Source organism: Phoxinus phoxinus (genome assembly GCF_949152265.1).
Source record: "Phoxinus phoxinus genome assembly, chromosome: 20".
Taxonomy (NCBI): Eukaryota; Metazoa; Chordata; class Actinopteri; order Cypriniformes; family Leuciscidae; genus Phoxinus; species Phoxinus phoxinus.
This window is the reverse complement of record NC_136895.1, coordinates 7,895,449-7,910,770: the sequence shown is the minus strand read 5'-3', so window position 1 is coordinate 7,910,770 and position 15,322 is coordinate 7,895,449. Positions and strand designations below refer to the sequence as shown.

Genomic DNA, 15,322 nt, shown 5'->3' with positions numbered 1-15,322 from the left:
TTGAAAATCAGCCAGTTACGAAGCATAGGAGTCATTCAGATCCAAGTGCAGCTTGTCTTTATTAAACATAGTCACCAGGCAGCAAGGGTCATACACCAGCAAACACAGCAGAGAAGATCAGGCAAAATCGTGGTCAATAAACAGGCATGATATCAGGGCAGGCAGCAAACAAACAGGATACAGGAACCAGGCAGAAGATCAGGAACAGGCAGGTAAACGCATGGAAAAACGCTTGGAAATGTTTGTAGCAGCAAAACAAGACTTAGCCAAGAGTGTTGTGTGAGTGTGGCTTAAATGAGTGTTTGAACATGAGGTTCAGGTGTGTGTAATCAGTCCAGGGAGATGCATGATGGGAAATGGAGTCCGTAATCACCCAGGGAGTGTGTGGCTAATCGTGACACAGCCATGTATTCTAAATATTTCATTATATTATGTTTTACATTGACTGAATTTTGACATTGGCCGATTTAAAGCTACACTGTGTAATTTTTAAGTTGATTCTTAGCAAAAAAAAAAACTTTGTTCTTTCAAAATTATGTGTTCATTCATGTGTAATTACTTCCAACAACTAAGTGTTCTCGTAAGCGTAGAATCTGCCATTTATAATACATACGGGTGAGCTGCTCGAATGGCGGAAGCCATGTTGCGCCTCCATCTTGAGAATACATTAGCCAAAGAGGGACATACCTGGAAATTCAAGCTTCGCCTTTCGCGTTTTTACTCAGTGACACCGTGACGAATGCGAGGGGGAGATTACTCGCGACTGCCGGCAGATTTGAAAGCCTGTTGAAGATGGAGGATCACGGCTATTCTCGAGGACTATTCGCCAGGGAAGCGAAAGAGAGAATTAAAACAACAACGCGACAGGCAGATCAACAAGACCAAAGTCAATATTGGAGTGGCTTTTCCAAGATGGAAAGAGCTCATTAGGAGCAAGGATTTTAAAAGGGGTTGCCTGCTTTCTTCTCGACAGGCAATTGACCGTTCGCAAAGACCCGCCCCCCTTAGTTACTGTTGCTATGTCCGACAAGCTACGCCTCTCTCACGCCAGACCATGTTCTCACGCAGTGAAAAATACATCGCGGAGCAGAGAGGACACTGACAACACACTGACAGACAGGACAGACCAGCTTACTTTTCGGTTACTTTTGATATTAAACGAAGTCTCACCTTTCAAATTTGGTCATTTTTTAAAAGAAATGTAAACAATAAATACTGTTTTGTGTCTGACAGATCGCTGTAGAGCCTCAGTTAAAGCTGCTCGTGAACCGATCATCTCTTCCTTCTAGTTCATTTATAGCATCAAATAAACATGAATGAACATCAGAAGGAATGTTGTTTTAACCGCAGAAAGGCATCAGTACACTTTTCAAGATCAAATCCTCCCATGTTAATCTACTAACTCTCCTGACTGCTTTGTCGGACAAAATGGCGGATGGCGAAGTATGATTGGTCAGATCACCTGTCAATCAAACTCCCTGCGAAGGGTCAATTAAGCCTATTAGTGTAAATTCTAAGTTTTACAGTTGCTTGGCTAACTATACCATGGTTGTGCATAACGCTAGAATGACGTCTAGGATACTTTTCTGGCCACCGTAGGAATGGGAGGGGCTAGAAAGTAATATTCAGTTGGTAGTCATAAACAATTTTACCGCTAGATGGGAGAAAATCTCACACAGTGTAGCTTTAATTAAATATATATATTTAATTCCATCATTCACTGCTCTGCTTCAGCTCAAATAGTCAGATTTTTCTTAACTGTTGAGCAAGCCCTCCGTGTTTGATAACATCCATAACATGTGCTTTGCCAATAATCTCGGCAAGCATTCAGAAACACAGGCAGATTGTTCGGAAGATGGCCCTCATGTCTAACACGTAACGGGTGGTTAGCATGTTCCTTCGGGTGCAGAGAGCCTGGAGACTCTTATGACTGAGAGTCACCCATCAGAACACGAGCCACATCTGCTCCAGAAGCACAGCCAGATGAGCCGCACATTACACCTGCAAATGATAAAGACCGCAGCGATATTCACATGAAATATTTATGAGGGGAAATCAAAAGATAGCGGTGCTAATGGAATTCTTGGTCTATCACTGCGAAATCCTTCCAGGTTTTAAAGCGCATCATTAGCACAGATCAAAATGCATCAATAAACTAGCAAACCTCACACAAACTCAGCTTGCATTGCTTATATTAATAGTTCATCCAAATATGACCATTCTGACTTAATTTATTCACCCTCATGGTGCCCCAAACCTGCTCTTTATGAATGGATATAAATATAGTATACAATGAAAGGAGACTAAGACCATCACCCTAAAAAAAACTAAGAAAAAAATGTCTGGTATTGACTTCATTTGATTCATAATCCAGAGCCTAACACTTTTGCCTTAATAAAGTTACAAAAGTTATTCAGTCAAAAGAAGCGAGTAATTTGTCTTTTGTTTGATTAACATTAATGACAGACAGCAGCAGGAATATTAGGCTGCTGTCACTTTAAGAGCAAATGCACAGATCCAATAAACTGATACACATGCGTTTTCTTTCTCAACCGTTTACATTGACTTAAGATATAACTGACTGTGTTTACGGGGACACTTGCCAAAATGGGCATTTTGACATAATTGTGTTTGAATATGTCAGTTTAAGTGCAAGAAGATGTGAAACAGACCTGAAGACATGGCCATGGTTCGGATGATCGCGCACAGAAAACTTTCCACACCGTGCGCGAGTCACAAATTGAGTTCCCTTTCGCGTCTTCTTGAGCTTGAATGTTGAAATTGGCAAGCTGAAGGCTTACACGGATACAGCACTGCCCCGTCAACTCTCCAGAGGGTCGTTCATGTTCTCACAATACTGCATTGTTAGAATTCATAAAAATGATACCGATCAACTGACGATTAACACCCTTTCATATACTCGCCAATGCCGAGGCCATCACTTTACAAAAGTGAAAAAAAACTGTGCTGGTATTGATTCGACATGACTCATACTCACCAGCTTTTAATTAAATTCCATTCACCTCAGAAAGGAATAATTATACATCACTAACAAAATCATATTTTATATATTTATTTTTAATTATACTCTGAACATTCTCCAACTTGTCTTTTTTCAAAGAAAAAATATAATCCGATGGGTCTGGAATGCTATAAGGGTGAGTAAATTAAGGCTGAATTTGACATTATAGTCTTGAGTTTAATTGTAAAGCATCGATTGTAGTCTTGTTTTTTTTTTTCAGGAACGAGCTCATCACAATATTCCGCATTTGAATAATTCCCGCCAAAGCCTAACACAAAATAAAGAGGTGAGGACTGGTTGAGTTATTTAGTAGTCTGTTGAAACTTGTTATTATGGTAATACCATGTACAGTGTGGCAAACACCCTGGAAGCGGTTGACCAATCAAAACACACTGCTCCAGCTGACCAATCAGAGCACAGTGTGCTTTTCAGAAGGAGGGGCTTCATAGAGGCAGGAACTAAACAGAGCGTTACTGACAGACTGGGAAAAGAGGAGCTGTGACCCTGGCTCACAAAACCAGTCATAAGTCGTACGGGTTTATTTGTGGCAATAGCCAACAATACATTGTATGGGTCAAAATTATCGATTTTTCTTTTATGCCAAAAATCATGAGGATATTAAGTAAAAAACATGTTCCATGAAGATATATTGAAAATTTCCAACCGTAAATATATAAAACATGTATTTTTGTGAGTGAATGCAGCACAATCGTGACCATAAATGCACAACTTTAAAGGAGATTTTCTCAATGTTTAGATTTTTTGTTTCCAGATACCAGAATAGTTATATCTCGGCCAAATATTGTCCTATCCCTGACAAACCACGCATCAATGGGACGCTTATTTATTTTAAGCTTTCATATGATGTATAAATCTCAATGTTAAAAAATTGAACCATGTGACTGGTTTTGTGGTCCAGGGTCACATATGTGAAAAAATAATGGAAAAGCGTGTAAACCTTTTCTAGTAGACAAAAATAAAATCAAGAGTTTGTAAAGGGGCATAATATGACCTCTTTAATGTTCTAATAAGACCCACATACAGTAAGTAACTCTCTGCAAGCCTCCTACACACCAGCCCTTCCGAGGAGAGCCGGGAATCTTTCCCACGCCGTCTAGACATTAATTAGTCCTTCCTTCCACTCACCCTGGAGGACCATGTCCAGCCCGTGCAGCCGGATCAATGCTGCATCCTTTTAAATAGGTGCCTTTGCGATAGGAACATGGCTTAATGTCATTATGTCCATTAGCATCTCTGTGAAGCTTCCTTCAGAGCTACCATGATAATGAGACGGGATAGTCTTACTACGCTGGATTGAGGAGCTGTGGTATTTTGACCGGTCATTAGATCCCGTGCATTATACGGTGCGCACGTCTCAGGATGGACTTACCCTTTGAAGTGCTAATGTGGACCACCTACGGCCCCCGTCTTTCCTCATTAATGTCTCTGTTCGTCAGACTTCGTTGGTATAAATACCTTTCCTAACTCGGCACAATGAATCTGCACTGCCTCCCGGAGTCATTCATTATATGTAGCAAGAGTAGCTGTGTGAACGCTTCCGGCCCTCCAGGCAATCTGAGCATCACACTGGCTGCAGTGGACTGAGGTTTCCTTTCAACAGTACTTTGAGATTAGATTCTGAATTCTGCTACTGGAAAACTAATGGATATAACACTTTTAATACAAATATAAATGAATTAGTTTTTCAATTTTAACTATCTATTTAATTTTAACTATCTAACTTTTTTTTTAAAGTAATATGATTATGTGTGTGTGTGTGTGTGTGTGTGTGTGTGTAGTATATTACTAAATCGATAATATTTTAACTAAATATAACTTCATTGTATTTTTACCAAATATACACACACACACACACACGATGGCAGTATCAGTCAACTTCTTCTAAATTATATATGTGTGTATAGAATATTACAAAATAGATAATATTTTAACTAAATATAACTTCATTGTATTTTTTACCAAATACACACACACACACACACGCGCACACACACACACACACACACACACACACACACACACACACACACACACACACACACGATGCCAGTATCAGTCAACTTCTTCTTCGCTAATTCTTACATTAAACTTCACACACAATATGTTACAATATAAATAAATAATATTACACATTTGGAACGCCCTGCAGACTTGGACTTGCTACCGAGGGAAAGTTTGGCCAAGTGCATTAATAATGAGCTATAAAATAAAGGCAGTAGCAGTTCTTAGATATGACATTGCTAGCATGAGGGAGCGTAGCAGAATTCATTTAATAACACGACATCTGATATTGGCAGAGACACGAAATAATGAAGCGGTGGACATATTTCCACATACTAATTAATGTTTTTCAGGCAGAACCTGCCCTTCATTTGCGAGTTCGAAATGCTGAGGGTAGAAGAGAAGAAGATTTGAGAAAACGTAAAAAAAAAAAAAAAAAAGTGAGGTTGGCATGAGAAAGTAACACTTTTTCTTTCAATGCCAACAGAAATACTATAGGGCATTGCTTACTGCATACTTCATGTTCATAGTTTACACAGTGTTTTATGGGTAATTAAGTGGAAGACTGGTGTCGCATTATAAGATATATAAATATATTATTCAGTGTGTCCCCATTATATTTATGCTAATATGTTGAATAAGATACTACTATCAAAAATTCAACAATAGTTTTAAGATGAAAACATATTACCGGTAGTTGAAAAGCCATTTTTGCTCTGACAAAAAGATTTTAATAACTCTTTCCCCACCTATTTAAAAAATATATATATATTGCCAGCCACCACCAGCGTTTTTGATCATTTTCACAAAAGTTTCCCAGAATATTGTGTTGTATGAATATCTGAACATTCAATATATCAAACGAAAGAACAGACCCTTTAAACAAAAAGAACCCGTTTTATGCCAGCTTCATGCATTCTTTTTTTTATCAACATTGAATGTTTGTGAGTTTCATAAAAAAGCAACATTTTGAGCAAAAAGCTGAGAAAATCGATGATCAAAACACAGATGGAGTAAATCGAGTCCAACGCCGCCAAAGCTTCACAGTCCAATAACTCGTCCTGGGTCGATATTTCATTCAGTAACATTAGGCAGTTTTGATTTATAATATGCGGTTTAATGTTGATGATCGTGTTATTTTATATGTGCATCTGCTTACATATGATATCTCTTGTTTCTTGATCATGATATTCAGTACTCTTTCAGAAGATGTGTCAGCGTCCGCCACCGTATAACAGTGAAAACATGGAAAGCCGGAAAATCCAGTCAATGGCAGGGAAGCGTTTTCTCACAAAAGACGGACATTTCTTTAAATGGCGGGGGGAAAGTTTTGATGTATTTTTTTTCTTTTTTTCTGGGAACATTATTTTAATTGATAACCTATTTATATATACCGTTCAAAAGTTTGGGATCGGTAAGATTTTTAAAAGAAGTTTCTTATGCTCACCAAGGCTGAGCATAAAAAAACATTTATCATTATTATTAATGTTGAAACCGGTATTCAACTTTTTTTTCTTCAGGAAACTTTGATGAATAGAAAGTTCAAAAACACACCATTTATTTTAAATATAATATTTTGTCCTTTACAGTCACTTTTGATCAATTGAATGCATCCTTGCTGAAGAAAAGTAATAATTTCTTTATTTATTTCCGAAAACAAACAAACAAACATCTGAATACATTTTTATTGCTTGGCTATAGAAAAGTTATCAGTAATAGCATAAAAATGCTTTCAAATTTACTGCTGTTTTTTTATTTTTTATAGTTATCCACATGATATGGTGGCCGATAGAGTATATCATGCATCCCTAATTAGCCTAAATATACTGATAAAATAATATATGTCACATAGTAGTTTGCTTTTCTAAGCACTGTGTCTCACTATTTAGTCGATAACCTTGACACAAATCTGCAACAGCTTCCTAAAACAAGCCCTGAGGCTTCGAGCGTCCCTGTTCGCCATGTTGCTCAACTGAGTTCAGATGTTGGTGGCCCTTAATGTGTCCCCTAAGTCTTTAAACAACAGGTCAAAAAAAGGTCCAAGGACAATTTCCAGCTAATCTCATCTCAGGAATGGAGTCTGATACCAATGACCCAGTTTAGTGGTGGAAAACAGAGGAGGTTGGTGGGGGGACAGACAGGAACTGAGACCGGACGTGGTGTCCATGGCGACCCTCGGTCTCCATGACTACGAAAGAGACCAGCTTCTTCCTCGCAAGCGTGGAGATTCACACCACACTGTCCCTTAGAGCTGAGCGGGAACGGGCAGTGTGAAGAAAACCAGTCTGAAGGAAGAGTTGATGGAGAACGGCCATAAAGATCAACATCATGAGGAAATCTTATTTCTACTTGCCTATGATCTCTAATAGATAGGGGTGGAAATCCCTAGGCAACTCACAATTCATTTGACTCGGAAAAACACAATACGGTTCCAAATTGAAACGCTTGACATCTGAAAAGTTCTCTGTAACAGCCTAGAGATGCAGTCAAATTAACCTTTGTTCAATTTTCACAGCCAAAATCCAGTCATTTAATAGAAATCCACGAGATTTGGAATTTCGTGTGCAGGTGAAATATTTCCAGATTTCGCAACTGGTTCAAGTTGGTCTGTCAAATGAGCTGGGTTGACCAACAGAAAGCTGCTTGAAAGTGACTTCTGCATGCGAGCTGTTGTCCAAGAGAATATGAGTCCTGGACCATTTATGGCCGGCAGATTGCCAGACTTGATCAGCTCCAGCTCCAGATGCACAGCGCATATATTATGCTCTATGTTTATATATTATTGTTAGTGTTATTAAGTTTGGTATATTTTACTTTGTGCATTAAACATTTGTAATATGCTTGGCTATGAAGGCTTTTTGATTGAAATCATGGTTCTGATCTATACACTCACTGGTCAACATTATTAGGCACACCTTTTCACCTAAGCATTAACGCAAATATCTAATCAGCCAATCACATGGCAGCAACTCAATGCATTTAGGCATCTAGACATGATCAATAAGATCTGCTGAAGTTCAAACTGAGCATCAGAATGTGGCATGATTGTTGGTGCCAGACGGGCTGCTCTGAGTATTTCAGAAACTGCTGATATACTGGGGTTTTCACACTAGGGTTCACAGAGAATAGTCCAAAAAGAGAAAATATCCAGTGAGTGGCAGTTCTGTGGGAGAAAATGACTTGATGATGCCAGAGGTCAGAGGAGAATGACCAGACTGGTTCAGCTGATAGAAAGGGAACAGTATCTCAAATAATCACTCGTGACCATCTCTGAACGCTCAACACGTCCAACCTTGAAGCAGAAGAGCATCTCTGAGCGCTCAACACATCAAACCTTGAAGCAGAAGAGCATCTCTGGGCGCTCAACACATCAAACCTTGAAGCAGAAGAGCATCTCTGAACACTCAACATGTCAAACCCTGAAGCAGAAGAGCATCTCTGAGAGCTCAACACATCAAACCTTGAAGCAGAAGAGCATCTCTGAGCGCTCAACACATCAAACCTTGAAGCAGAAGAGCATCTCTGAACACTCAACACGTCCAACCTTGAAGCAGAAGAGCATCTCTGAACGCTCAACATGTCAAACCATGAAGCAGAAGAGTATCTCCGAACACTCAACACGTCCAACCTTGAAGCAGAAGAGTATCTCCGAACACTCAACATGTCAAACCATGAAGCAGAAGAGTATCTCTGAACACTCAACACGTCCAACCTTGAAGCAGAAGAGCATCGTTGAACACTCAACACATCAAACCTTGAAGCAGAAGAACATCTCTGAACGCTCAACATGTCAAACCTTGAAGCAGAAGAGCATCTCTGAATGCTCAACATGTCCAACCTTGAAGCAGAAGAGCATCTCTGAACGCTCAACACATCAAACCTAGAAGAAGAAGAGCATCTCTGAACGCTCAACATGTCAAACCTTGAAGCAGAAGAGCATCTCTGAACACTCAACACGTCCAACCTTGAAGCAGAAGAGCATCTCTGAACACTCAACACATCAAACCTTGAAGCAGAAGAGCATCTCTGAATGCTCAACACATCCAAGCTTGAAGCAGAAGAGCATCTCTGAACGCTCAACACAACAAACCTTGAAGCAGAAGAGCATCTCTGAACGCTCAACACATCAAACCTTGAGGCAGAAGAGCATAATTGAACGCTCAACATGTCAAACCATGAAGCAGAAGAGCATCTCTGAATGCTCAACATGTCCAACCTTGAAGCAGAAGAGCATCTCTGAACGCTCAATACAACAAACCTTGAAGCAGAAGAGCATCTCTGAACGCTCAACACATCAAACCTTGAAGCAGAAGAGCATCTCTGAATGCTCAACACATCAAACCTTGAAGCAGAAGAGCATCTCTGAACGCTCAACATGTAAAACCCTGAAGCAGAAGAGCATCTCTGAACACTCAACACGTCCAACCTTAAAGCAGAAGAGCATCTTTGAACACTCAACACATCAAACCTTGAAGCAGAAGAGCATCTCTGAACACTCAACACGTCAAACCTTGAAGTAGAAGAGCATTTTTGAACGCTCAACACATCAAACCTTGAAGCAGAAGAGCATCTCTGAACACTCAACACGTCAAACCTTGAAGCAGAAAAACATCTCTGAACACTCAACACGTCAAACCTTGAAGCAGAAGAGCATCTTTGAACACTCAACACGTCAAACCTTGAAGCAGAAAAACATCTCTGAACGCTCAACACGTCAAACCTTGAAGCAGAAAAGCATCTCTGAACACTCAACACGTCAAACCTTGAAGCAGAAAAACATCTCTGAACGCTCAACACGTCAAACCTTGAAGCAGAAGAGCATCTTTGAACACTTAACACATCAAACCTTGACACAGAAGAGCATCTCTGAACGCTCAACACATCAAACCTTGAAGCAGAAGAGCATCTCTGAACGCTCAACTCATCAAACCTTGAAGCAGAAGAGCATCTCTGAACGCTCAACTCATCAAACCTTGAAGCAGAAGAGCACCTCTGAATGCACAACACGTCAAACCTTGAAGCAGAAGAGCATCTCTGAACGCTCAACACATCAAACCTTGAAGCAGAAGAGCATCTTTGAACACTCAACACATCAAACCTTGACACAGAAGAGCATCTCTGAACGCTCAACACATCAAACCTTAAATTAGAAGAGCATCTCTGAACGCTCAACACATCAAACCTTAAATTAGAAGAGCATCTCTGAACACTCAACACGTCAAACCTTGAAGCAGAAGAGCATCTCTGAACGCTCAACACATCAAACCTTGAAGCAGAAGAGCATCTCTGAACGCTCAACACATCAAACCTTGAAGCAGAAGAGCATCTCTGAACGCTCAACACATCAAACCTTGAAGCAGAAGAGCATCTCTGAACGCTCAACACATCAAACCTTGATGCTGGTGGTGTAATAGTGCAGGGAATATTTTCTTGGCACACTTTGGGCCAACCTTTTGGGCTACCAATTGAACATCATTTAATGCCACACTCTTCCTCAGTATTGTTGCTGATCATGTCCATCCCTTTATGACCAGTGAACCATCTTCTGACGGCTACTTCCAGCAGGATAACAATCTGCAGCAACTGCGTGATGGTATCAAGTCAATATGAACCAGAATCTCTGAGGAATGTTTCCAGAACCTTGTTAAATCTATGCCACGAAGAATTAAGGCAGTTCAGAACTACCTTAATTCTTTCATTAGCTAAATATTTGTAGCCTTTTTTTAAGTATATAGGTCTGAAAATGAGGGCTGAAAAGTTTGTTATATAAAAAGCCACAACAATAGTCAATGATGTAGTATTTCTGGTTTTTAATAACCAATTGTTAATAATACATTTAAATTATTAAACATTGTAAATCGTTCCAGACTCATTTAAGAGATGATATTCAGTGCCAAAAGAAAGCCAAACAGCCGACATTTACACCGGCATACTAACACTCCTGGAGCTTTTAAAACATCAAAACTCTTGTAACAAGTTTTTTGGTGGGTGTCATAGAGTATCAAAAAGGGTCTCCTTTCAAATACTGTGAACAAACTCAAGCAGTGTTCTTGAATGCCTAAAGACCTCGAGTAGAGCAGTTTAGAAGTGTGGGCATAGTGTACATGGAAATGCATCCACTTAGTGTAAATAATTAATCAAGGCCTTTTACAGTAATGTGGTGGATTGGGGTGGATGGTCTATATAGTTAGAGCAGACCTGAGCTTCAGTGCGGGAGGAATCGATTTCCACTGCAGTACAGTTAGATAGGAGAGGATTTCCTGATGTCAGTTTCATTGCTACTTCAATACAGATCACTCAAGACATTATAAATAGGGATGTCAATTTAACATGTTAATTTAGTACATTAATTATATAAAATACTTAATATAAAACCAAATAATAATAAAAAACATAAATAAACATGATTGTGAAATGATCTTCTTTTAAAGGTGCAGTAAGCATAAGCAATGTCTGAAAGTTGATATTGGAACCTAATCAGCCTAAACAAACACACCCCTCCCTTCATTGCTCCGCCCACAAAATGCACAAACTCTTTATCACAGCTGAAGAGAAGCAATATGCTTCACGAAAAATAAAGCGAAGATGACAAATGAACAAGGAAGAACAAAAGATGAACAAACAGTACAAAGATATACAAGTAAGAGTTGGTTGTTATTCGCCAGCAGCTCCAGACAAACAATGACACTCAAAACTGTCCTGTTACTATAGTTAACATTACAACAACAGCAAAACCACATATGGTTAGTTACATATGGAGCAGAAACTCAATCTCGGCGTCCGTTTTCAGACCTTCTTGCTTTGGTCTCTCCAGCGCTGGAAAGCTTTTCTAATATCGTGGGTCCTAAAGCCCTTGCCTGATCATAACCCTACTTTTCCTAGTGATATTCCTCTGACCTTTTCTCTTTAGTAATGTCTCTCAGCCATTTCTCTTTCTACAGTCTTTCTTCAAATTAGAGATGCACCGATTACAATTTTCTAGGCCGATTCCGATTTTTCGTTGAGTTTGACCAGCCGATGCCGATTCCGATTTACTTTTTTCTAACCACTTTACAGCACACACAAATATTTATTTTCTATATTTATTTTTTTATAAAACACCATGTACTTTTACCCAAACTGAATAATAAAAACAAGTTTATGTTTATCGGTACATTTTCTATAAATATTTTTGAGTCTTTTTTTTTCTGACATAGCCTACTGCAGTTCTTGTTAAAACACACTAGACACGCAAATTCTGTGCATTTTCGGCACTGTTTGTGTGAAATCAAATTTATTTTGGCCATCAAACGTGTGCTTTCACTTTAATTGAGCGTGAGCAGCGCAGCAAAAATACTCAGCTTGCTTAGTTGAGGACATTTAATATTCAACAATATTATTGATCTGCCTTACTTCAGGTGGACGATGACGCAAGATTGTTTCTTCTAGAAACAAACTTCTTGTATTATTTTCATGTTATCACTGTGAAGCTGCTTTGATACAATCTGTATTGTAAAAAGCGCTATATAAATAAAGGTGACTTGACTTGCCCCGCCCCCTCCTGCTGATTGGCTCACTCTTTCTCCTCCCCCATCATGAGTGGACACTCCTCTTACTGCTGATTGGCTCACTCTCTCTCCTCCTCCCCAATCATGAGTGGACACGCCCCTTACTGCTGATTGGCGCACTCTCTCTCCTCCTCCCCAATCATGAGTGGACACGCCCCTTACTGCTGATTGGCACACTCTCTCTCCTCCTCCCCAATCATGAGTGGACACTCCCCTTACTGCTGATTGGCTCACTCTCTCTCCTCCTCCCCAATCATGAGTGGACACGCCCCATACTGTTGATTGGCGCACTCTCTCTCCTCCTCCCCAATCATGAGTGGACACGCCCCTTACTGCTGATTGGCGCACTCTCTCTCCTCCTCCCCAATCATGAGTGGACACGCCCCTTCCTGCTGATTGGCTCACTCTCTCTCCTCCTCCCCAATCATGAGTGGACACGCCCCTTACTGCTGATTGGCTCACTCTCTCTCCTCCTCCCCAATCATGAGTGGACACGCTCCTTACTGCTGATTGGCTCACTCTCTCTCCTCCTCCCCAATCATGAGTGGACACTCCCCTTACTGCTGATTGGCTCACTCTCTCTCCTCCTCCCCAATCATGAGTGGACACTCCCCTTACTGCTGATTGGCTCACTCTCTCTCCTCCTCCCCAATCATGAGTGGACACACCCCTTACTGCTGATTGGCGCACTCTCTCTCCTCCTCCCCAATCATGAGTGAACACGCCCCTTACTGCTGATTGGCTCACTCTCTCTCCTCCTCCCCAATCATGAGTGGACACGCTCCTTACTGCTGATTGGCTCACTCTCTCTCCTCCTCCCCAATCATGAGTGGACACGCCCCTTACTGCTGATTGGCTCACTCTCTCTCTCCTCCTCCCCAATCATGAGTGGACACGCCCCTTACTGCTGATTGGCTCACTCTCTCTCCTCCTCCCCAATTATGAGTGGACACGCCCCTTACTGCTGATTGGCTCACTCTCTCTCCTCCTCCCCAATCATGAGTGGACACGCCCCTTATTGCTGATTGGCTCACTCTCTCTCCTCCCCCATCATGATGCTGGATCCACTTTCAACAGAATTTCTCAGATATTGCTTACTGCAACTTTAATACTTTTAAATGATCTTCATTTAATGCTTTTCTCAGCAAATACCAATATGTGATTAATCATGACTAACTTGATTCAGTAATCAATCGGCATATAATTAATTAGATTCGATTTTTAAAATGACTGCGAGCCATAATAAGGATAGTCAGGGCTCTAAAATCTGATTGGGTGAGCCTTTTAAATTTATAAAAAATGAGCCTCTCATCATAATGCTGTCCAGATATAAGTCAATTAAAAATGTTTTAGTTTTTGTGTTGTTGGGAATTGAACTCCATGTTGATAGCATAATGCTCAACCATTCAAGCTACAAGAAATTTGTTGATAAATATTAAAATATATTTTTTATACAGTTGCTAAAACTGTTCAACAATACAACTGTTCATCTAAATTTGACCTGCTAAGAGGAAATAAATAATTGACGTAAAGGCCAGTTATAGCAGATTATAATACATCTCAATCACTGCACGGATTTGATCTTAGTGTTTGAAATAAGAGCTGAGTGATATGACGGAGAAAGTGCTATTTTAAGAACACACAAACACTTTCACATCACTGGATATGGAAGACAATTCGAAGAAACAGGAGTATATTTAAACCGTAGAACATCGCATATCACAGCATGCAATGCGACAAATACAATGTGGACTAAATATAACAACCAAAAGTGAGATGCTGTTGCGATTTCAACCGCTAGCCCCAAGCCCCCAAGCCCCCCCGCCCCAATTCATGTGTCCTGGCGTCGGGCCTGGATGCGGTTAGTCATGACTTACATGTGTGCAGAGAGAAGTGTTTGCTGTCAGCGCCGATGGCTCCACCCTCTTCCTCTCCCAGCAGGTACTGGATGGAGCGAAGCTGGAAGCAAGGATCCGACAACAGCACAGACGCAGCCCTTGAGATCCTGGAAGACAAACGAATGAGGATGTTCAGGTTGTTGTGGGTGGTTGTTAGGGTGTTGCCATGTAGTTGCTACAGTGTCATGGTTACAGGCTTAAAAGAGTGCATTCCAAGCAGTGGCACTCAGTGATGTATTTGTTTCTGACTGATGATTCAATTCAACAGTACTAATACGCAAATATGACTTTAGATAAAACATTTTTTTTTTCATTTTTGAAGTAAGGCCCTGTCCCAAATGGCACCCTAAGCACTCGCGGTCTTCCTCTGAGTTCGCACTTTCGTGACGTAAACCGATTTGACTGTCGGGAAGAAGTCTGCGGCAGAGTCCGCATTATTGCGGGCTCGGCAAAAGTGCGCATCGAGGGCGCATATCGACCACAAAGGGCGACGCTCGCGAGCACCCTCCTGAAACCTAAAATGACAAATGGGACACCTTACAGACTCATGGACTTAACGGACACGCGCAAGCGCACTTTCAAGACTGAAAGTGCATATGAAGTGTGCCATTTGGGACAGGGCCTATAAGAGTTTAGCTTTCTTCTTCGAGAACAGCACATCCAGAACAGCAGCAGCTGAAAGGTTTGTTTGAGCAGCGCCCTCTACTGTACAGGCGTAATTTAGCATTTTCTTCAGCCTTAAGCCCAATTTATACTTCTGCGTCGAACTCACGCCGTAGCTACATCGTAGGCTGTTTGTAGCGCACGCACCCTTCGGCGTACCCTGACGTGCA

The 15,322-nt window shown here is 40.7% G+C and overlaps 1 protein-coding gene across 1 annotated transcript in view; it reads right to left on the bottom strand.

The window, feature by feature from the left end:
- rnf123 (ring finger protein 123) overlaps window positions 1-15,322 on the bottom strand; it is a 153,002-nt gene that overhangs the window by 27,387 nt on the left and 110,293 nt on the right. The window contains exon 36 of the mRNA XM_079592775.1: window positions 14,469-14,596. Coding sequence (XP_079448901.1) covers window positions 14,469-14,596 — 128 coding nt within the window. The remainder of the gene's footprint in view (window positions 1-14,468; window positions 14,597-15,322) is intronic.